General features: G+C 33.6%; 2 protein-coding genes across 2 annotated transcripts; one reads left to right on the top strand and one right to left on the bottom strand.

Moving 5' to 3' along the window:
* Positions 1–960: 960 nt before the first annotated feature.
* Positions 961–7,374, top strand: LOC106074108 (tektin-4-like). Its single transcript, XM_013234833.2, has 7 exons — positions 961–1,485; positions 2,948–3,115; positions 3,273–3,343; positions 3,860–4,003; positions 4,155–4,377; positions 5,138–5,292; positions 6,402–7,374. Exons 1-7 carry the CDS (start codon positions 1,093–1,095, stop codon positions 6,616–6,618), a joined length of 1,371 nt encoding a protein of 456 aa, XP_013090287.2. The 5' UTR covers positions 961–1,092; the 3' UTR covers positions 6,619–7,374.
* A 2,295-nt stretch (positions 7,375–9,669) lies between these two features.
* Positions 9,670–22,155, bottom strand: LOC106074107 (SAFB-like transcription modulator). The gene is made up of 17 exons (XM_056021715.1): positions 21,994–22,155; positions 18,371–18,455; positions 15,971–16,080; positions 15,828–15,861; positions 14,478–15,171; positions 14,060–14,094; positions 13,867–13,958; positions 13,592–13,741; positions 13,369–13,495; positions 13,079–13,219; positions 12,865–12,971; positions 12,601–12,764; positions 12,401–12,514; positions 12,159–12,269; positions 11,917–12,012; positions 11,643–11,827; positions 9,670–10,353 (listed from the first exon to the last, which is right to left on the bottom strand). Exons 1-17 carry the CDS (start codon positions 22,114–22,116, stop codon positions 10,040–10,042), a joined length of 2,682 nt encoding a protein of 893 aa, XP_055877690.1. The 5' UTR covers positions 22,117–22,155; the 3' UTR covers positions 9,670–10,039.
* Positions 22,156–23,855: the final 1,700 nt, after the last annotated feature.

Below are 23,855 nucleotides of genomic sequence, written 5' to 3'. Positions count from 1 at the left end.
TACAGTGATGTGTAAGGCGACTCCTTTTAGTCTTTGTCTATGGACTTGTGTCAGGCCCATGGGAAAACTGATGACCCCCATTTTTGTGGTTGATATAAAAGTGTGGGTTATAAATGTTAATGCTTGGAAGACTTGGCTTATGTTGAGAGGGGTTGTGACAAGACAAGTGATGGGACAGCCGATAGCCATGGTCTATGCTGACAAATATAAACATGCCAAATGGAAGACTGGCTGACCAACATCCAGTCAGGTGCTACCTTCAAATCATGTGATTATGTGGACTAGAATGACTCTTAAAAGTAGACTTATATAGCCGAATCATTGCTCTACGAGATTTTGCAATAGTTGTTTTGTGACTGAAAGCTGATAACAAATTTTTTTTTTTAAGTTTGATGTTCAACAGATGCGTGGAATCTTGATTATTGGAACTAAATCTACAAGTGGATTACTAAAGTCTATGATACTTTTTTTTCTTCTAGTACAAAATCTGTAAATGATAATAATGTCCATAGGAAAAGCGCTGTGAATCCTAACACATATGATGAAAAATTACTAGTCAAGAAACAAAGAAAAGTGCAAAAGACGAAAATGAAATTTAAATAGACTGCTAGTGGACAACTGCTTTGTATGCACGAGATGCGTAAAAATATGTGGGTCACAACTAGGTTTGCTTAGTCATGTGACCATGCATTTGTCATTATACATGTTCTAGAATCCTCATTATGGTAAAATAAATATAAATGAAGATATAAGTCTTTGAATATTTTAATAGTCCAGTGTTTGGGTCTATTATACTCTATAGCTAGAATGCCAAATCTTGATCTAGATTAGTCTACGTTAATCATTTATGTCCCAGAAAAAAAAATCGAAATCATTTAATAGCTGCACAGACCTATATCTAAATAATCTATAACTTTGCCATCTCCTTTTAATCTCGCACATTCACGGCATCCACTTCCTTAGAAACGAAAGCAAGTAAGCGTAACCACTGACGACTAGATCTAAGTGACGGTCCATAAAAAGTGAATAAGGCAAATTCAACTTGTGGCTCGAAGGATCTCTATTGTTTATTCGATTTTAAAGAACTTAAGAATGGCAGCAATCGTTGTGGAGCAGGTTAGACCTGCAACAGCGACCCTTGCCAGTCGAGAAATACCTCCCGAACCACCTGCTCCAGTTGTAAACCCGAATCCTAACATGGAAATTACTTACGCAGGAAATACGGGAAACGACATGGGTATTTATACTATGGGCTTTCGATCAGCTAAGTATAATCCATCTGAATGGCATGAATCAAACTATGCCAAATACTACCAATCTTTTGTTGATCGAGATAATGCAGAGAGAGTGATTCACGAATCAAAACGTACTGCCAAGGAGGCTATTGAAACAACAAACAAAACACAAGCTGAAGCAACCAAAAAACTAGCCGAGAGTGCTAAAAATATTGAGTTTTGGAAATATGAGCTCAACCGGGAAATATCAGTAAGTAACCATTTTTTAAATGCTTCATTAATAGTAATAATAATTTACTAATAGTTAATTTTGGTAGCCTAGTAATTCACTGATAATTCAGTCTACTAATGGACCACTGAAACTTTTTAAAAAGAAAACATTTTACAATATGTTTTCAAACTTCCAAATTTTTTTATTTTTTTTTTGCAGCAAGTTTTCATCATTTTCCTATTCTTATATAAAAAAAAAAAAGTGAACAACTAGGCCAGAGTTATTTCCGCCCTAGTTGGTAATTTCTGATCTTAAGATTTTGACAAAAATGTGTAGGCCACCTATATTATGCTTAACTGCATCCCCCCTTCCTTGAACATGGGCAGTTAATTGTCCTGTGCTTGTATGGTTTCCATCTGATTCCAGGTGTGCTACTCCAAAGAACTTTGGTTACTGCATGTTTGTTTGTTTTTATTCTGCATAAATAATTATTATAATTGATACTGGTCTGAATAGTGAGTAAAGTAAATATGTATCTAGCTGCTTTGCCAAGGCCAGATTTTATAATGCATTTCTGTTGATGCATTTATTCTGTTTTTAAATCCAGTCATCTTGAATACAAACATTTTTATACTGGTACTTTCAATCTAATTCTAGCTGTGGTAATTCACAAAGATAATAATTAAATCTAATCTGAACAGAATGTATTAAAAGAATGTATTTGGTTGCTTAGTCAAGGCTTAATTTTACCCTGAATTTCAAGCCAGCTGTCTTGAAGAAAGTGTTGTTTTTTCTTACTTTTGTGTAGCACATGTAACAGTAGTGAACTAAGCTATAATTGCTTAGTCTGCTATTGTCCAATCTCTTTTGTGGACCTGATTTGAACTTGAACCCCCTTGATAGGTAGCCATACATCCCATTGTTTATCTTCATTTCTGAAAGTTAAGCTGAAACATACTAGTCAAATGGTGTTTATTTGGTTGAAAATTGTTTTAATACATTTGAATGCTTAAGTCAGTCCCTTTGCTTATTTAATTTGGCTTAAATGTTGAGCATATGGGAATTTAAAGCTTTAATAGCTGCTAATAGAAGACTTAATCACCAGTAGTTTAAGTATATATATTAAGTTTGTTAATTTTTTTATTTTTTTTGAGTGGTCAATATTTTCATAATGGCTTTTTAGTTTAAAGTGTAAAGTATAAATATATTTGCTCTCATTGGTAAATTAACTTAAATTGCCAACATCAACATGGATTACCAAAATGGAATACCATTGTGTAATGATCTACTATTCAGCTAGAAAAATGTGCATTCTGTCCTAATATCTGGTTTTTTTTTTCTGTATATTTTCAAAGAACAGTGTATATATAGTTACAATAAATCATAGCTTCTATCTGTTTGTGGAGGAATGCATTTTAAATCATCTATTAGTTCTACTGTACTTGGGTTTATATAGTTTTTCAAAACATCTTAATATTGTATGGAAATTGATTTTAAACAGGATGTAATTGATGAGACTGATCTACTGTTGGCTCAAAAGAAACGCCTTGAGAATGCCCTTAGAGCAACTGAAATTCCTCTCCACATAGCAACAGACAACTTAAACTGTCGCCAGAGACGTCTGGGGGTTGATCTTGTTCAAGATGATGTTGAAATATCCTTGCTCAAGGTAGGATATAATTTGAGTTAAACAGTGCACTGTAAAAACTTACATTTTAAAGTAAATGTGAAATTTTACTTACAAAAAAATAAAAATGTGTAAACTTTTAACAAAATATTTTAACTTTTTGATATTAATACCAAAGTACTTTTTCATATATTTCTAGGAAGTTGAAATCATTAACAATGTGCAAGATCTGCTGAAGAACACAATAAATCAGTGTGAAAAACAAATTAGGTAAACCAAAAAATTTATGAAGATCTCATTAGAATGCACTAATGTAAAAATCAATAAAGCTATTGTCCACATGAATAAATGTGTGTAGATCAATTCATTGTTATATCAGACATTTATGTAAAAATTAGGATGGCTGCCTGTGGTTGTGCATGGTATGTGCTCTGAACTTTAAATTTGTCCTGTTTCACTGCTATCCTCTACTGTTTGGTATAGGATAAGCTATTAATCTTCAGATCTAAAGGAGCATCCAAAATATGTAAATCAAAACAAATTAAATAGCTTGTACACAATGGACCATATTTTAAAATTATTTATTTTTTTTACAATTAAAGATTCATTTTTTACAATAAGGAAAAAAAAAAGCAAAAAAAAAAAATGTTTTTCCTATGTGGTTATTTTATGTTTTAGTTACAACTCAGAGCAAACAATTTTTTATAATGATAAGGATTTTCTCTTGCCGCAACATTTATTTTTACAAATTAACACTATGGAAGCCAATGTATTTCTTTTTATCAGGCTCAATCGTGATGCTAAGCAAAACCTAGAAATGGATTGGAGCGACAAAAAAGAGGCTTTAGAAATAGAAACAAAAAGTGGATCTCTTCGCAATCATCACACAAATAAACAATTTCATGATGGTGCTGCCAAGTTTGAAGAAATGTAAGTTGTTGTTTTCTCTATTTAGCAAATATAAATAGTAGCTGTCATATGTCAATACATCTTATTTTTTTAAATATTAGTTTTATTGAAAAGTATGAAAGCTATAATTATTCCACTCATTTTCTATTTGCATACCATTTGTACACAACAGCCAGTCTACACCAGAGTCCTGGGCTCAGTTTACTCATGACAACATTGCCAGAGCCGAGCATGAGAGGATGGCGAGCATCCAGCTACGTACATTAGTAGATAATGTTCTGGATGACACTACTCGTGACATGCGAGAGCAAGCTGATCAAGTGGATGTCAACTTTACTAAGAGGATAACAGAAATGGAAGATGCCAAGACAAAGCTAGAAGAAAACCTTGTTAAAGTGAGTTCTTTTTTTTTTCTTGAAATTAATATATTAACCTGTAAGATTCTAGGATCAAGTATAGGTCACTTATTAGGGGTTCATAAGTTTTTTATTTTGTTTTTCAATTGGATGGTGTTCTCTACAGTTACACAAGAGATCTAATGATACATGATGGAAGTGAATACAACAAACTTTTGTTGTTTTGTTTTTTAAATAATAGAATAAAGGATTCGAAGCAGACTTTCTGATGTTATATTGCACGATGCAAATATTCATCCAATTAAAGAATTAGTAATTTGTTGTTTAAAATGGCCTTGTATGCTTCAGCTTCGTAGTAATAGGAAAATTCAGAGATACCGGTATGCATTAGATGTCCCTTTTTTATGTCAGACAACAGGAACTTGTGCATTATAGGTGCACAATTTCCAGATTGTCCATTTTTTTTTTTTTTTTGTTTTTTAGGTGAGACACATAAGGAGCAGGTTCGAGATATTGGCTCTATGCAGGCATATCCATGTCTGTATGCAATCATTTAGTACATTTATTAAATGTAAAGGAATGTATTTAATTTGCCTAAACCTGTAACTAGAGCAGAGTCTATGTAGCCTATTTATCAATAGCACTTGTGAACCCTGATTACTGGTATTTCAAATGAACTTATGCATATAGAAGATATATAGGAAGGAAACCAAAACCAGCTGGTGCATCAATCAGTCCTGATATGGCCCTGGTTATGACTTTGAAAAATGTTTTTTTTTATTATTCTTATCATTTACAGGTAGTGAAGCAGGTGAAAGATCAAGAGAAGAATATTGAAGACTTACAAAAGGAGATTAGAGATAAAGAAGATCCTCTAAAGGTTGCTCAGACACGCCTGTATAACAGAACATTTAGACCTGGAGTAGAGCTCTGTCGAGATCCAGCTCAATATCAGTGAGTTGGATATATTTTATAATAATTTACTAATATAAAAATTTCTGAATAGCACAAAAGTATCAACTTTTATTTTTACAGTTTGTGGAGCATACAGGGTGTGGTGGCTGAGTGGTAAAGTGCTTGGCTTCTTAACCAAGAGGTCCCGGATTCAAATCTTGGTGTGGACTGGGATTTTTAATTTTGGGATTTTAAGGATGCCCATTAGTCAACCCAACTCTAATGGGTACCTGATCTTAGTTGGGGAAAGTAAAGGCAGTTCGTCATTGTGCTGGCCACTTAACACCCTACTCGTTAACTGTTGGCCAAAGAAAAAGATGACCTTTGCATCATCTGCCCCATAGATCACAAGGTTTAAAAGGGAGTACTTTAAATTACTTTACTAAGCATACTGTTGAAATTTATATGCCTCTGAGATCAAGGGTAAAATACTGGCTAATAAATTTCATTTCAACCACTAACATCTCAGCCCTAAAAGAAAAATGAACCAAACAGAAAAAGACTGGCTCTTCTAACTCTTAGGCTGGTACCACTATGACTTCTATGACCACTATGACCTAACATCTCAGCCCTAAAAGAAAAATGAACCAAACAGAAAAGACTGGCTCTTCTAACTCTTAGGCTGGTACCACTATGACTTGTGGGCTAGAATGTTTCTCCAGAATTAGACTCTCTAGCCACAAGAAAATATGCTTAAAGAGATGAACCATAGTGGTTTAAGACAGAGACCAACAAATTTAGCATTGAAGTAGAAATGGTTGTAGTGTTTTAACACACAGTGGCTACATTCCTGACATGATGAGTCTCCTATTCCATTGTAATTTTCACTTCAAGTTATATGGAGCTAACATCAATTTAACCTGTGGGTTTATCTGTATTGTTCCGAAAACTAATATTTAAAAAAAATATTTTTTCAAACATAGTTTAAATTAAATAAATGAATAAATGAAGTGTTTAAGTTAAAAAAAAATGTAGGCCAAAGTAGCTAATCGGCAGAACTTAAAAAATAAAATTTGATCCATTTATTTTGTCTTCCTTTCCAAAATTCTTTATCTATAAATAACCTTGAAAGAATTTTAATATGAAACTATCTTTCTTAATTCAACCAGCCTGGTTGGAGAAGTGAATGAAATCAACCAGTCTATTGACGCCCTCAAACAAAAGTTGAATGATGCACAAAACTCTCTCAAAGATTTGCAGGACAACAGAATGGCTTTGGAAAAAGAAATAGCCATTAAAAAGAACAGCATTTTTATTGACCGGGATAAATGTCTGACTGTACGAAACCGCTTTCCCTCACGCACTAAGCTTCAGGGTTACCAGTAAAAACACTTTCTCTTCGTAAAGCCTTATACCTTTATAATGTTTTATAATTAAGAAAAGATTCTTAAAAGCCATTATAGTTATTTTGCCATTTAAAGCATTTTTTTTTTCTCAAACCAAAATTATATTTTTTTCAAATGGCTGAGAAGGATTTAAAACATCACTGGCAAGCTTATACTTGTTAGAAAATATTTTTTTTTAAAAGTTACATCACATTTTTAAAGTCAATTATATATACCAGTATTTTTTTTTAAATGAACTGTAAAGTAGGCACCATGGATTTATTCATTGTCAAGGTGCTATGCATTGTAAATTAACAGAATGTTCAAATAAAATTTTCAGTACATTTTTAAATTATGAAATATTATCTCAACAAATTATATTAATGGCCAATTGAAAGTACCATTAAATGTAGCACTCCTATTTATGTTGAAAATGCTGTCACTTGTAAACATCTATGACCTTTTCTCTGCTATAATTGTGATGTATTTATTATATTTTCATTTGATAGAAAATTTATTTTATTCTGTCCTTTTGTTGCTGCTTTGTATATAGTCATTCAATATAAATTGTTGAATTCTCTCAGTATTATATCTGTTCAGATTAGTTGTTTTTCTTACAATTTTTTTTTTCTGTTTTGGTCACTTGTCAGCAATTTTGTTTTTAACTGAAAAGAAACCACATGGCCACTTACACTTTTGTGAACTTAAAAATGTCAACCAATGCTTTGAGTACAATATAACTATTGAAGAACCATCACTGTGATTGTTTTTCTGACTTTCACTATTAAAGAACTTTTAAGAACACCTGTAAGGTATATATTAAAGAACACATTTTCAGTAAATTCATGGCTTTATATAGATCTAGTGTGATGATTTCATAACATGCTCAAACAGTTGTTCATGAGTTTATACTGGTAATATTATTTTTGTATCTATCTGTAATATGGAAGGAGTTGAATAACTAGACTCGTATATTTGAGATGAACTAAGCCACTCCACAGGAGCATATGTGTTCCTAGTTGTGATTCTCATCTTGAACATGTGTGCCTCATCTTGCTGTGTCCTGTTACTATTTGATAGATTAAGAACAGTAATGAAGCCTAGAACTGTCGCTATATGAGGTTACAGTTTTTGTAGATATAAAACCATTTGTGCTTGCTCTTCTTTTTTTTTTTAATCAATCATCGAAATGATGGACTCATAAGCAAATCTAAAAATGCAAAGACACCCTTTTTAACTCTTTCTTTCCGTAAGTATTTTTCCAAGTTTCAAAGGAATTCTTCATTTACCTCATTACTATTGCACTGCCCTGTTATGATTTAGCTTCAACAGCTTTGCCGTTTGTTATCAGAAAATGTTTTATTTGATATATAATTAAAGGAGAAAGCATGCTCTTTTTATATAACACAAAATAAAGTTTATAGAATGAAACATTCATTTAATTAAATGAGGTGAAATCAACGATGGTGTCGTCCATTAGGAGAGAAAGAGTTAATGGAGCTTATGTGGCACATTCACCCAAAATATTATTAATTTTGCTTCCAAAACATATAGCTGTATAGCTAAACATTGGCCTTTTTAATGAAGCTAATGAGACATTTTGGCCCATTCTATTAATATTTAATCTTGCTTTCAAATTTCAGGTTGCTATTTATCATGGTTACACAGTTTTGACGAGTTAATGACACACGAATTAATTTTTCAATCACAGTTCAGCAGACATTGTCCATTGTCATACACATAAAAATGCCCAAACTTCTCTTCCATATAACATAAGATTATCTTCTTCTTGTTATTCTTACATCAAGCTCTTCACTAGATCATCCCGTGCTGTGTATTGGGCGGCAAGCTTTCTCCACTAGGATGTCACTGCTAGCCACTCTAAGGTCCTCCGTGAAAGTGTGGCACCAAGTTAATGGATTGCTTAAAAACACCTTTTAGCCCCCCCACCCCTCCCAAAGGCAGCTAGTGAAAAAAGGTGTTGACAAACAGGCAGTTTCTTCTGCCACATATGGTCAAATGTACAAGCCAAAGCACTTTTTCCAGGTAGTTACATACAAGAGCTTTTCATTTCTGTAGTTTGAATGATGTCAGGACATCAACTTTGACACAGACTCTATTAATAATAACATTGTAAGACCTAAACAAATTATTTTTGTTCATAGGAACATTTTGTGACAGGATTGGGATCAGATTTAATTAGCTTTATTATTCCCTTACCCAAGGTCAAGGGCATCTTAATAAGCATTAAATTATTAGGAGTTGAATTTCCTTTGCACATTTTCAGTCATTCCTGTTTCATTTATAACCAGTAGACCTCATCCTTTAGACATATTTCAAAAATCAATGGCAGTCTTACGTTTTCGTGTACTGCAACTTTCTGCTGCATAGTTATTGCTTTAGACTTAACTATCTAATAAATGTTAAGAAAACCAGTCAAATAAACTATCAGACCACTAGGAGGAAAAAAAGAACTGAGAATGCAAGTAACATTACAAAAATGGTACTAACTGAACGGTCCAGGGTGGAAAAAAATTACATTCAATGAAAGGAGACTATTTTGGTTTAGCAAGAAATTGTTAAGGTATTTTGATAAGTCTTCATCCAAAGAACATCAAAGAATGTACCTAAGCTGTCAGTTTTAGGTAACCAGTTTATTTTGCTAGTACAAAATAATTACTAGAAAGTGTCAAACAGAAAAAAAAAATTATATCAAATACCGAACATAAAGAACATAAGTAGGTTGCATTGCTTACTAAGCTTTGACTTAAGGTTCAATAATGTGTAATCGCAACAGAAACAACATGAATCATTACTGGTAAATGCAGTAGCAGGACATTTGTTATTTGGGTAGAAAGAAAGGTCTTCAGTTTTTTATCTTTCCCGAGTAAAAAATTAATTTGTAATGAAAAGATAAAATGCTTTTGCATTACATTTGAGTTCATTCTTTTTTTTTTAAGAAGCAGTACCAAGATTGACCTAATTGCAGCTTAAGTTAATATTTACTGTTTTTTACCAGACCAAAAAAACAACAACAAAAAAAAAACTGTAATACAGGTTATGCAATGTAATACATTTAATCTTTCATATACAATTCAGTACTGAATCTCTCTAAACAACATTGCAAACATTTGAACATATAAATAACTAAAAACCCTTGCTGTGTCTCGCTTCCATCATCAATTGAAATTAAGCTTTATTATTAGAACAACATCAAGTCTTTTTATGGCAAGCACATGGAAGAGAAACGACAAAAGCAATCCAATTCAAATGAATGACCAGACAACAAACACGACATTGAGGAATGGGCCCCAATTTACTGACGGAATGATCCTGTGCTTTGTTGGTTTAAAATGGTTTGTATTTAAAAGTGTCTGAAAAATACATAAAGCAACTCTAGTAAACAATACACATGAACACTGTTAGAATCTTCTGACAGTCGCAGCTGCCATTCCAAATCTGCTGTCTCCTTGTCTCAAAGTGCCTTGCATCATGACAGGAGGACCTGACAAAGCTGGCTGTGCAATAAAAACTGGACCTCCTCCCATACCACCAGTCATCATTGGACCTTGTTGAATACTGAAGCTTCCCCCCGGCTGAGACATAACAACACCACCTTCCCAGCCATCACCTTGACCCATACCACCAGAGCCCACTCCTTGTCCCCAATCCAACTTTGAACGCTCAACTGGACCATTCCAAGCACCTGATCCTCCTCCAGATCCTCTGCTAGACTCTGAAGAAGACAAAAAATAGTTACATTAGATTTAACATCACAAAAGTAATAGTTAAAATATTTCATTATATATACAAATAATGATTAAATTGGTTTGTGCAGTTATTCTCTTTGACCAGCAAAATATCATTTTTTAAATTGATATTTCTCTTTAGTTTAAGAGTTGGTTTTTCATACTGGCAATTCCTAAATATTGCATGAATATATAACCACTTATTACTGACGCAACTTTTAAATGGCTATACATATAGACAGTAAAAAGTCCTTAAGTACTCCTACTACTACTTTTTTCCTCTCATCTGTCCCTTGACTTTTGCCATGGGGGTGCTGTGACAATTCACATATCTAAATCCCTCCACTTTCCTCAGTCAGCAGCTGTTCTTAGCAGGACATCAACAGATGCCGCTCCACTATTTTATGTTGTCTGGCCAGCTTTTTTTAGGATAACCCTTTTTTTCATACCCCTGATGGATGACTTTCAACAGTGAGTCATGTCTTTTGACTAAACCAGCTCAGCTTTCAGCTCTTCACAGTATTGAGAAGTTTCTTCCTTTTGCTTGCCAGAGTGTTGACTTCTAAAAGTACAAACTCATGTGTCTTCTTTTCCTGGTATCTGATACATAGCATTTTTTTTCAGGCTTGAATTCTTTCAGCCTCAGTGTCCAACTTTCACAATAACTACAACTTTCCTACAATTTATAAGGGAACAGCAAAGAATAGTGGTTTAGGAAGATACACCTAAATTGGTGGGGATGGGGAAAGTGAGTCACCAAGAATCCCCTGATAGAGGTAGGAATAAATTAAACATACTTCTTTCTCTAACAAAATATTCCTTTTTTACTAAAAGTAGAATCCTGAAAATGTTTTGAGTTTGCATAGTCTAATAGTTTTAATTTAATCCCATATTTCATCATTCGAATTAAAAGATGGTAACAACATTTTAAATGGCTCTGTAGGGATAAGTTACATTACTGATTTAGTACTTTCATCCACATTTAGTACATCTCTAAAATTTAAAATGCTATTGAAAATTTGATTTCACCAATGCCAGTATCATGCTAAAAATAGGCACATTTTATACTTAAGATCTTCAAAGTTTTATCTTTTTAAAGTTAAAGATGCTTTTGTCAAATGAATGTAATAAAAATGTTTTTATTTTGTGAATTTTGACCCATTTTCATAACTTAAGTTGCCAATTACTTGCTAGATAAAATCAGCTTTTGTGTGAGTAATATTTATGGATTTTTTTTTGTTTCTTTCACTAATGTAGATAAAATTCTGAGAAGTACCTCTTTCAGATTTCCAATCTCGAGAATCATGTCTTTGAGGGCCCCTAGCTGAGTCTCTGCCTTGCCTATCATCTCTTGATCTTGGCTCCCTAGGCCTATCCTCTCTAAATTGTCTGTGCTCCTCACCTCTTCTATAATCTCTCTCTCTTGGCTCAGCACGCGGAGGTCGCTCCCGTTCATCGAATCTGAACAAAAATTATTATTATTTAATTTTGAAGTAAAATTACCTAAAATAAATCACTTGTCACTAAAAGTATCATTTGAAATAATATACCTTTCAGGTCTGGGTCGCTCTTCACGCCTATCAAATCTAGCTCCATCTGTTTCCCTTCTTTCAAACCTTTCTGGTTTGCGTTCAAACCGACCCCCTCTGGTAAAATTTGAAGAAAAAATATTTTGTTTTAATGAAAATTTTAACAAAAGTTTTTTTTCTCAATCAGTTAATTTTTTAAATAAAATTCTCTGCTAACTGGGTAAATGCAATCTAAGGTTAGGTTTATTATGAATAGTGTCTACCTTTCTCCAGAACCATATCTGTCAGTCATTGGCCGTTTGGTGGCCCACTCATCCTCTCTTAAACCTGGTCTTTCCCCAGGGCGTTTCATAGCTCTACGATCTTGCAACACTCTACAAAATAAATGTATAACTAATTGAAATGCTTTCCTCGAGTTGTTCCTACAGCTTAAAATGTATAAAAAAAAAAGAAGTATTTTTTTAATTAAAAAAATAAAATATTAAAAAAAAAAAAACCCCACTACCTCTGTTGTTCTCTTCTGTATGATTCCTGCTCACGCTCAATTTGAAGTCTTTCTGTTTCAAGTCGAAGCCGTTCAGCTTCTAATTTTTCTCTCTCTATTTCTTCTCTCATTTCTCTGTAATTAGATTTTTACATTACTAATTTAAACAAACACCAAACATGTTTAATTACAAGTAAGTCCAAAATCAAATCCAAACAAACCTTAGTCGCCTTTTTTCCCTTTCAATCTTCAGAGCTTCTTCTCTCTGGCGCTTTTCTATTAACTGTTGCTTGTATTGTTCTCTTTCTATATCAAGCTGACGCCTTCGCTCTTCATGGCGCAAATACATCTCTTTACGACGCAGCCGTTCTCGTTCACGTTCAGCCTAAAGAAACATGAAAATTTATTTTTCATTATTAGTATGTCATGTCATAAGCAAATAGGTAAACATTAAAAAAAAAAAATTAAAATATCAAAATACAGACCTTTATTTTTTCAAATGATAATACATCTAACTCTTTTTTTTCCAAATCTGAAAGCCCAGCTCTTTCCAAAGAAGATCTTCTTTCCCTTGATCTGTGATGATAATGATCTGTATGGAAGATAAACAAAAGGAAAATAATATAAGAAAACTGAGTAATATTAATAAGAAAACAGTAATATGTTTTAATATAGGAAATGGAATTCAAAGCTAACAACCTCCAGGTCTGCCACTAGTACTTCTTGGAGAGCGTCTCCTGTCTCTGCTCCTTTGACGAGAAGTGCTTCTTGTTCCATCAGGTTTCTCATCTTTTTTATCTTTATCTGTTTCTTTACCGGGTTCTTTAGAGGCATCTTTATCTGAAGTTTAAAATTTTACATGTTGTCTTAACAAGTTGCAAAAAGGAGTTTAGAATTATAGTGAACAAAAATTATGACTTAAAAAAAAAACTAAAAACCTAAGTACTAGATATAATTTCAAATTAAAAAATTCTATGCAATAATCTCACCTTCTTCTTTGTGTGAACTTTTTAATTTAGAATCTGATCGTCGAGGCGGACGGGATGATTTTACAGGTGATTTTAAGCTGCTAGGGGGTAATACTTTAGCTTTTGTACCTTGTGGTTCAGTTTTTGCCTGTTTTTCCCAATAGACAAAAAAATAGTCACAAAAGAAAACATATTTTTTTTTTAAAGTTTAACTGACAATTTCTGTTTTGAAAACCTAACTTACCCTTTCTACAGATATCATTCTACCATGCAGTTCTGTGCGGTGAAGATGTTGAATACATTTGGTTGCCTCATCTGCTGATCCCATGGTAACAAAACCATAACATCGAGAGCCAGGACATCTTGCATTCGTAACTACCTTGGCACCTATCACCTAAAAAAGGTGATCCAGAAATGTGAAATGACCACTGGAGACTAAAGTTTCACTTTTTTAATAATCTAATATGTAAATACAAATTAATAGCATGTTTTTATTGAACAGATGCAAACAGTAATTACCTTTCCGTGCTTGCTAAAAAGTGCTTTTAGATCAGTTGCTCTGGTGCTAGATGACAATCCACTTACCCACAGATTGCGACTACTCTGAGAAGCTATTTTGTTAAAAAAAAATTAGAAAAATAAAATAAACATTATATCCATCAATTTCAAAGCCTAATAAAAAAAAAATTCAATAGTTTAAAAAGTAACTTACGTTTGTCCTCTTTTTTAACAACCTTGGCAGTTGAACTGAAACAAATAAAAATAGCTACATCAATCGTGTTTTAAAGTAATCATATACCTAGAAAAAAAATCAATACCTTATACAAAGGTAACTAACATCTGGAGATGACAATCTATCAAGAACAGATTGTTGTGTCGGACCTATCAACCAAGCAACATTAAAGGTCAGTTTAAAAAAAAGCGAACAATATTTTGTCAACAAAACTATAGATAAAACCTGTAACTTCTAAAGTAATCACTGTATTTAGAAACGGGGGCAGATTAGAAAAAAAAAAATCCTACACCAACACCTGCAGCTGATATTAATTTATATTTTAAAACTAAAAGGTAACCTATCCCAGAAATGTAGACTGCACAATCAAACAAATTTTAAAGGACGTAAAACAAACCTCTTGGCTGCAGTCTTTGTGTCTTTTTCATCTTTACTGGCTGTTGTCTTTGAAGCATCCTTAGACTCTGCATTTTCAGACAATTTGGCTGCAGCATCACTGGCTGCTGTTGTGTTTCCTGGTCCACTGCCAGTTGTATCTGTTTTTTTGTTCTCTCCATCTTGGCTAGCAACAGATTCGCCACTTTTACCATCATTCTGTTGTCCATCTAGCAAGTCAGCATCGATCTCATTTAACATAGTGTCGTCAACCTGCACAACAAATGATTCATCTCCACCTTCAGAAGGTTCAGCCTTTTCTACTTTTGTAGCAAGTGAAGTGTTACTGATTGATTTTGCAGTGTTTGACTGCTTCGGTGATGCGGTACCAGCAACAGCACCATTGCTACTTACAGTTTTGGGTTCAATTACATCTGTGATTTCAGATTTGGTTTCATATGATTCAGCAGGATTCTGAGAGTCCTCATTGGCATTGTCAATGTTCGATGTTTCTTGCAAGCTTTCATCGCCCATGTCCTCCATGAAATCTGTAGGCATTTCTCCAGATTCCTCATCCGGATTTCCCTCGATGTCACACTCATCACCAAAGTCTTCAGCTTCTTCTGGCAACTCTTCCTGTCCCTGATCATTGCCACCGTCAGTTAATAAAGTTGATTCTTCCTCTGCCGTTTGGCCACCATTCTCCACTTGGGGAACTAAAGAAATTCACAAAATGAGATTAAGGTTATATATTATCTGGATGGTGGCACCATGGGCTGACTCAGAGCAGCTACCCAGCATACTTACAACATCAGATAAAGGGGTGGTAGATCTTTACTCATCTTGCTCCTCCTTTGAAGCACATTTTTATCAGATGGCCGATATATATGTAAACATTCAACCACAACCACAGAATTACGCAACAAGCATACAATGACAAACTACATTATGCTATAATTCATGTCATCAATTCAAGTTGTGTACAAGCCTTAAGTGAAATTTGCCCACCCTAAAATATGTTCACAAAAATGTTTCCTTTATAATGACAATGGTTTGTCATGCACCATTTAAAAGGGTTAACTTTTCTGTCTCACTTTTATCATAGCATCTGGTTTTTTTTAGCTCTCTTCCAAGTCCAGGATTACTTTTTGTCTTGAGAAGTTGAAGATTCACATTCTTGATATGCATGACAGCAAACATTCCTTAGCATTTCTTATCTAGCTAACCACAAGACATTCTTAGAATGGAATTGACAAAACACACACTTTCTATGTAAACTAGTTTTAAATATGTCAACATCAAAGCCATTCAATGCAACTGAAAATAAAAGGAAGTGAATCAAAAAAAAAGGGACAAAGATAAAAAGCAATACCTTCATGATCTTCACTTGGTGTATTCTGCTCAACCTGTAAACAAAATAAAGTATTTTGTTGTAAGACTAACAGAAGTTCATGGTTAAAATAGAAAATGACAAGCTATTAATATTTTCTATAAATATCTCATTCAAATACTTACTTTATCTGCATCCCCATCATTGGCTACATCTTCCTCATTGGCAACCAAACTTGTCTCATTTGACATCTCTTCATCTCCTTTCTCAGCACCACTGTCATCATTATCATTGTCTGCAAGAATAAAATAGTAAATGTGCCACCTCGTTTAATAGTTACCACAGTGTTGACTTAAGCATACATATTATGTAAAGGTGGACAAGCTAAACATAAATCATAGAATGCAAGCGCAGTTAATCTACACCAATAAACAGATTGTAAAGGTAGACAAACTAAAATGATAAATCTTAGCATGTAAAGGTAGACAAACTAAAATGATAAATCTTAGCATGTAAAGGTAGACAAACTAATATGATAAATCTTAGAATGTAGACAATCTTAAATACAACCAATTCTTAAAATCCATAGTTATGTTACTTAAGTGTTTAGTTTGTGTTAGAAACAATAACATTTTTCAATCAAGCTAAATGCTAAAAATAAACTGAGAAAAGCAATAATTGAAGGGAAAAAAACATACAAAGAAAAAATTGAGAATTTCTTTGCAAAGAACAACTCAAAACAATGCTGGGAGGGATTAAAGAAAATAACAGGCTGCGCCTCAAAACGAAAACAAATTTTAGTGGCTGATGATGAGAAATTCGCCAACGAACTAAATTATTTCTATTCTCGTTTTGACAAAGAAGATTTTGTTGAACTACACAAAGAACTTTTCAACACTCTGTCCAAAGGAAAACAAGAGCCCTACGTCAATTTTGTAACGGAGGATGAAGTGACATTGTTATTTAAGAGAGTAGACGTAACAAAAGCTTCTGGACCGGACAAAATTAGTGGCAAGCTGATCAAGCTATGTGCGGAGCAAATTTCTTCTATCTTCTGTCATATCTTTAACCAGTCATTGCAAACGTGCGTAATTCCAAACATCTGGAAAACTTCAGAAATCATACCAGTGCCTAAGAAACCAAAAATAGATTGCTTAAATGATTTCCGCCCAGTAGCACTAACACCTATTGTTATGAAATGTTTTGAAAAATATATTCTTAAACAACTTGTAGCAAAAGTCAATAACAGCCTAGACCCTCACCAATTTGCATACAAAGCAGCTAGAGGAACTGAGGATGCCATTCTATTGCTTTTGGACCAGCTTTATAAGCATCTCGATATACCCAAAACATATGCACGAGTCCTCTTCGTAGATTTCTCCTCGGCTTTCAATACCATACAGCCACATCTAATGATAAACAAACTGAGTAACTTAAATGTAAGCCCTTACTTGCAAGCATGGGTTCTAAACTTTTTAACCCAACGGCCCCAGTATGTTAAAGTCAACAACACCAAATCGTCAACTCGAGTACTATGTACGGGTGCTCCACAAGGTTGTGTACTTTCTCCTGTGCTATACACTCTTTACACTAATGACATAAGAAGCATCTATGACTCAGTTAAACTCATTAAATTCGCTGATGATACTGCCATAGTCGGTCTTATTTCAGGAGACGAAACTCAGTATCGAAGCTCGATAGAAGAGTTTACAAACTGGTGCACCGACAACTTTCTAGAACTGAATGTAACAAAAACTAAAGAACTTATAATAGATTTTAGAAAGAAAAAACAAACTATACGTGAACTGCAAATAAACACTACATCTATAGAACAAGTAAAGGCATATAAATATCTAGGCATTATCATCAACAACAAGCTTTCATGGGAAGACCACCTTGGAACTCTGACAAAGAAAACAGCCCAGCGACTCTTTTTTCTATACAAACTCAACAGTTTTAAATTAAACAAGAAGATCCTTGAGACATTTTACGGCGCGACAGTACAAAATCTGCTAACATACGGAATAAGTTGTTGGCAAGGCAACGCCTCATCTAAACTGTTGCAACGTCTAGAAAACATCATTAAAAAAGCATCAAAAATTACACTCACAACATTACCACATTTAAAGGAACTTTTTGAACAAACGTGCCTAAGAAAAATCGAAAAAATCTTGGAAGACAACGGCCACCCGCTCCATCAGAACTACGCCAGGTCGTCGCGAAGTGGGCGACTGCTGTCAATCAAAACAAGAACGGAGCGGTACAAAAACTCGTTCGTACCTCACTCGGTCAGACTCTATCACCGCCACTCATTGATCAGGGAACATGAAATGCACCAAGATACCTGTGTGTAGTCGCTGAATGAACTCTTTATGTTGTCTGTTGTATTTATGTGTATTTTTCTGTTGTGTTGTCTTTATATGAGAAACGAGTCCTTGTAATCACAACAAATTTCCGTAAGGATCAATAAAGCAGTCTTAGTCTTAGTCTTAGTCTTATAAGTCCTCATTATTCTGAAGGCATTGAAATCTTAATACTCAAACTTGTCTACATAGTTAAGCACAAAATGTGTGGAAAAAAATTACCATCAGACTTAGACTTGGATTTTTTAGGTGTATCTGTGATTTCAAACAAATATGTATGAACATCTTTGCCTTCATCTTCTAAGGCCTGAAAAGAAAAAGCAACAACAAAACACCTTTTAATCTTTAGTTAGCATATTATATATATATATATATAGACACACACATATATATTAATAAATTTTACCACAATATATGCGTACAGATATAGATAATAGTAGAATAGTAGGAATGTTGAGGTTTGGTCAGCAAATACTTTCCTTTCCAATTAGGATTAAAGTTGTTACTTTCAGAGGTGCCATTAGTCTAGCGATGCCTTCTACATTAGGTGTTAAACCAAGTATGAGGTGAATGGGTAAAAAGAAAGGAAATATCACTACATGAGGGTAGGCCTACGATAAAAGTAAATAAATATTGTTCAAATGATGGGGTCCAATTACATTTAAGATCTGGATCTAGACCTACATGTTTAGCTTTGCAAATGGTTGCGCCCATACCAAGTGTTAACATTGAATCAGTGTGGTTTTACATGAAAATTTGCAATTAACATGAACCAAGAACTAAAAGGAGGTCTATGTTTGTGATAAGCTGACAGTTTTAGTGAGTCAGAATGGGTCATTTGGTAGTGTTGTTTACATTAATGGCCTCATTGATTTCATTGTAATTTGAATATTTATATAATTGTGTTGATCTAGACATCTTTAAGTAATAAAAAGTATGTTACAATAATTTCCTTTATCTAATTGATATGATTGTTTAGTAGATCTAACTAGATCTAGAATTCTAGGCTAGTAGTAGTAGTACTAGATTTACTTAAACTAGATCTTATCATAGCAAGATGTAGCTATTATTGTCATATATAAGATAGAGAGGTGAAAAAACCTGGAAGTGTGGAAGTAAAAAAATGACAGATAATTTTGAGATTGCTTTTTTGGTGTTTTTTCACACAGGCTGCAAATATGAGAGGTTTTATAGAAATGTTATCAACTACTTTAGACAATGGCCTATTTAATGCTTAATTAGGATTTTGTTTAAAGTTAATTATATTTTTTAAATTTATTATGAAAAATACCCCTTTTTAGTTTTTACCAATACAGGGTTAAGAAAAATTACCAAACATTAATTTTTTTTTCACGATAGATAGATAACATGCCTGGCTATATATCTACCAAGTTTTATTGCGCTATCTTATGTGCGTCATATCGCAAAGTTGAAAATACAGTTAGCATTGTTGGCTTTGGGATTTACATTTTTTGATAAAGAAATTTCTTAAAAGACATAAAACCACATCAGGCCATGTAAGGCCTAATATTCTGCATATATTCAAATAGTTTTTGTTTTTCTGCCATCACTATGCTGCCATTTTGTTCACACCGCTCTCATTTCTTGTAGCTCCAGACCTGATAATTTGTTTATTTCCTTCAATATTTACATTCTAACAAGTAAAATTCATAAATATAAATTGATTGAAAGTAATCTTTTATTTTGGTCCAATCAAATCACTCGCGCAGCCCTCTTTTTTTCCCTTTTGCGTCATTAGTGATGTCATTAGTAGGTCATGTGACTGGGCCCAGCCAATCCTCTTGTGCTTACCGGCTGTATAAATGGGTCAATGGGGGAGTGGCCATGAATGCCATGATGAACGTATTTTCTCACTTAAAATATTATTTCATAATGTTAATTAACAGTTTAATAACAACATATAAAAAAATCACAGGAATACTAATTTTAATGAATCTTAAAATGTTGATATGTGGTAGATTCTTATAACTGAACACCGACTTTCGGAAACTAGGTCAATTTTTTATTTTGTTTTTAATTTGGTGAAGGTTTACTTTACAAAAAAACTGAAAGCAGATTCTTATTCTGCAACTAAAGGACTATAAAAATAGCTGTGTTCCTTTGTATTACCACCCATAGTCAAGATTTTATTTTAAAATAAATTGGGTCACCTCATGCTCCTATTTTGAACGCAGTTTTTGGGTTTTCTCCTTTAGTTGAACAGTGAGCACCGGTGTTGAACACCACTATGTAATTGCTAATAAATTATATCTGTGTTACTTAAAAATTATTTAGATTGTAGTAAAAAAAGTAGATTCACTTTTGCAATATGTATTTATAGTCTATTTCCTCATATACTCTCTCTCTTTCTCTATATATATATATATCGTATATAGTTTATTTATTTAAATACCTATATAATCTATGTGTAGAAACAGACAGAAATAAATTTATATAGATTATAGAGCTATAAATTAATTATTTTAATTTAATAAACATGATATTTTCTACTAGGCTACTTGTATTTTCTCTGTCTTTCTTTTAACTCCCATCCAAGGACCCTCTTCTTGTTTTCATAATTTGGATGTTCGTTTTGTGAAACCTTAACATCCCCTCCCTCCCATAGATGCTTATAATTCTTAATTTCATGACTCTCTCTCCCCCTTCCCTCCACTGCCTGTTGGATAGTTTGTGACACTACTCGCTGAGTGTATACCTCTCCTCACCGCCAGCTTATCTTGCGTGATCACATGCAGTGGGCATGGTCTCTGGCTTCAAATTAGCAGCCCACACTTTTTCTTTCATTCATAAGTTATATATTCTAGATATCTCTATCTAGGTCATGTTTATTCATTGAAAAAATCATAAATTTATTAATCCCAATAATATTTCTTAATACGATTTTGCTGTGTTCAAAAAGGAGAATGAGCTGAATTCATTATTATTTGTTTGGACACCCCCTTTTTAAATTTTATTTAACAGCTAACTGTATTATGTATAAATGTGATTGGAATGTCTTTCTAAAGATGTTTGGAAGCTTATTTTGATATGCCCATCAGCCTACGATCAAACAGGCTCATGATATAGCCTTCATCCCTTATATGGGTATGAATTGCCGGGGTAGGTTAAAACAACAGCTTAACATACATGGTTACCGAGAATCTAAATAACTGCCATCTGCTTTGGAAAAACGGAACAAAATTACCGGAACTTATCTAAAATTGGACATGCGCAGTCCCGAAACGTCGTTTTTAGCTCCAAACATAAAAACAAATGAATTACAAACAAAAAAAAGCAACCCGTTCAAAAAGGAGAATTCGATGGGGTGTTCAAACTATAAGAGCCTCCTCTATATTCTATATTTAAAAGCTAAATAATAAAAACTCTAAGTGACAATGTTAAAGTTAAGACAAGACAACCAAAAGTGGGACAAATAAATAAGTAAAATACAAAGTTACAAAGGCAAAGAAGAGGTTAAAATAATTAACTAATTCTCATCTAAACTCTAAACTTAAACAATTTATAACTTTTGAACTAGATTTAGAAATTTAGACTAATTCACTAATTTAACTAATTATTCAATTTTCAAAATTCTTTTTGTGTCATTTGATTTATTAAATACTAAGTAAATAACTATTTTATCATTGAACGCCCTCCCCTATATTATGATGAATCAATCACGATTATCATTTTGATTCAGTAATTTTACTTTACACTTTACTGTCTTTGACTTTACACGTCTAATTTACTCAGATTTACTGAGTTTACAAATAGAATCTACATCAACAAATTATATAACAATATCTGATTTAATCTAGATTACATAGTTCCTAGTTCTAGTATACCTTTTGGAGCCTTTCAAGCAGGACAGACTTTATTCCAGTTTTATCGAGATTGCGCTTTTCCAATTCGCTTTTCAAATCAATAACTCGCAAGTCGTTTAACTTCTTCATTTCTTGGGAAGCCATGTTGAAGAAATATGGTGGCGTTGAGCGGAAGAATGTCTGAACGAATAGATATATAAAATAATCGAATACATTAGGATCGCATTCCATTCAATTATATAGATTACATGTATCTGGTTAGGCATTTTACTGGCAGGTTAGATTTGAAAATGCAAACACATTTCTATTTTCCATTGTCTTATCAATGTGTGCGTGAGTATTGATGGTTCGAGCTACTTGCCTGGTAGTGCGGTACGCGTTCTGGACTGTCATCGGTTGTCACAACGGTTGAACCCTGCCCGCCGCCATCCCTCGCAGACCTCGGGGAATCTGAAGGATCATCCGAAACTTGTAAAACTAAACAAATGAGGCAAAGAGAATGGGTAACAGTATCAACAGCTAATATCAACAACAACAACAACTAGCAGAGCAGGCAAAGAGAATGGGTAACAGTATCAACAGCTAATATCAACAATATCAGCAACTAGCAGAGCAGGCAAAGAGAATGGGTAACAGTATCAACAGCTAATATCAGCAACTAGCAGAGCAGGCAAAGAGAATGGGTAACAGTATCAACAGCTAATATCAGCAACTAGCAGAGCAGGCAAAGAGAATGGGTAACAGTATCAACAGCTAATATCAACAATATCAGCAACTAGCAGAGCAGGCAAAGAGAATGGGTAACAGTATCAACAGCTAATATCAACAACAACAACAACTATCAGAGCAAAAGCTAGCAGTAGGCCTACTGCAACGGAGCCAACCTATATGTGCCTTGAGTCCAGTCGGCTTTTCAAAGCAAAGATTTGAACAAGAAAAAAACATTTAAAAAAATAGATATAGACCGACTAAATCTGGGCAATTATAAATATTTTTACCAATTGTTTTTGTTTTACTCAATATTATGCAACTATCTTTTTCATTGCACTATGACCCTATCACTTGACTGGATCAGTTTGGAAAAAAAAAGGGGGGGGGGAGAAGGGGTAACTGTGTGAATGTTACCGTGATCGCTTTTTAAAGACATTAAAAATAAAAAGTTGAAGCCTAAGACTTGAATTCGAACTCAGGGCTCATTATAAGCCTCCTCAAAGGGACTAATTCAACTTATACCAACGCATCTGTCAAGTACAATTTATTTCCCTTGTTTGATAGCAATCAAAATAATTAATTCCCAATAGTTAATTAACTAATTGTTGTTGTTTTTTTATATTGATTCTTGTTTTGTCTAGTACAGGGAATAATTGTGCAAAATTTCAACTTGAACCAAGGTAGGTTGTGGGAGAAATAGCGTGTACAAACTTTTGACCAGATTTAGCTGATATAAGCTTTTTAATTTAATATTTAGCCTTCAAGTTCAGAGGACACGAGGATGAGCAATAAAAATCCCATGAAAATCTGAAGAATTACTTGAACAATCGACTTGGCCTCTCGACAATTAAAATTAATATACCCAGGGCTTTTTTTTTTTGTGGCTGTATACGCACCGGTACGGCGTACCGGCACCTTTTAGAAAAAATATTACTTTTCTTGTATTTTAACGTTTATTATTAATTTTTAGAAGTTAAAAGTTAGGCAATCAACTACTGAGTACCGGCACCTATACACTAAGTACCGGCACCTATTTCTTTTTACAAAAAAGCACTGTATATACCTGCTGACACGTAACATAAAGCAGCTGTTCTGTTAATTTTATTTTTAGATTGTATTTCTGCTGCTTAAGGTCATGGTTGTATGTTGTTGACAAGTAATGAAAAGTTTAT

This window comes from Biomphalaria glabrata, chromosome 2 (genome assembly GCF_947242115.1).
Source record: "Biomphalaria glabrata chromosome 2, xgBioGlab47.1, whole genome shotgun sequence".
In the NCBI taxonomy this organism is placed as follows: domain Eukaryota; kingdom Metazoa; phylum Mollusca; class Gastropoda; family Planorbidae; genus Biomphalaria; species Biomphalaria glabrata.
This window is presented reverse-complemented; position numbering and strand designations above follow the sequence as displayed.

Excerpts from the sequence above, each read along its gene's own strand:
- LOC106074108 (XM_013234833.2), top strand. The coding sequence starts at position 1,093 with ATGGCAGCAATCGTTGTGGAGCAGGTTAGACCTGCAACAGCGACCCTT. Across the intron at positions 4,378-5,137 it reads TAGAAGAAAACCTTGTTAAA|GTAGTGAAGCAGGTGAAAGA; the intron begins GTGAGTTCTTTT and ends TATCATTTACAG. Across the intron at positions 5,293-6,401 it reads CGAGATCCAGCTCAATATCA|CCTGGTTGGAGAAGTGAATG; the intron begins GTGAGTTGGATA and ends TAATTCAACCAG.
- LOC106074107 (XM_056021715.1), bottom strand. The coding sequence starts at position 22,116 with ATGGCTTCCCAAGAAATGAAGAAGTTAAACGACTTGCGAGTTATTGAT. Across the intron at positions 18,456-21,993 it reads TGCTTGAAAGGCTCCAAAAG|GCCTTAGAAGATGAAGGCAA; the intron begins GTATACTAGAAC and ends TTTTCTTTTCAG. Across the intron at positions 12,765-12,864 it reads TATCATTTGAAAAAATAAAG|GCTGAACGTGAACGAGAACG; the intron begins GTCTGTATTTTG and ends ATGTTTCTTTAG.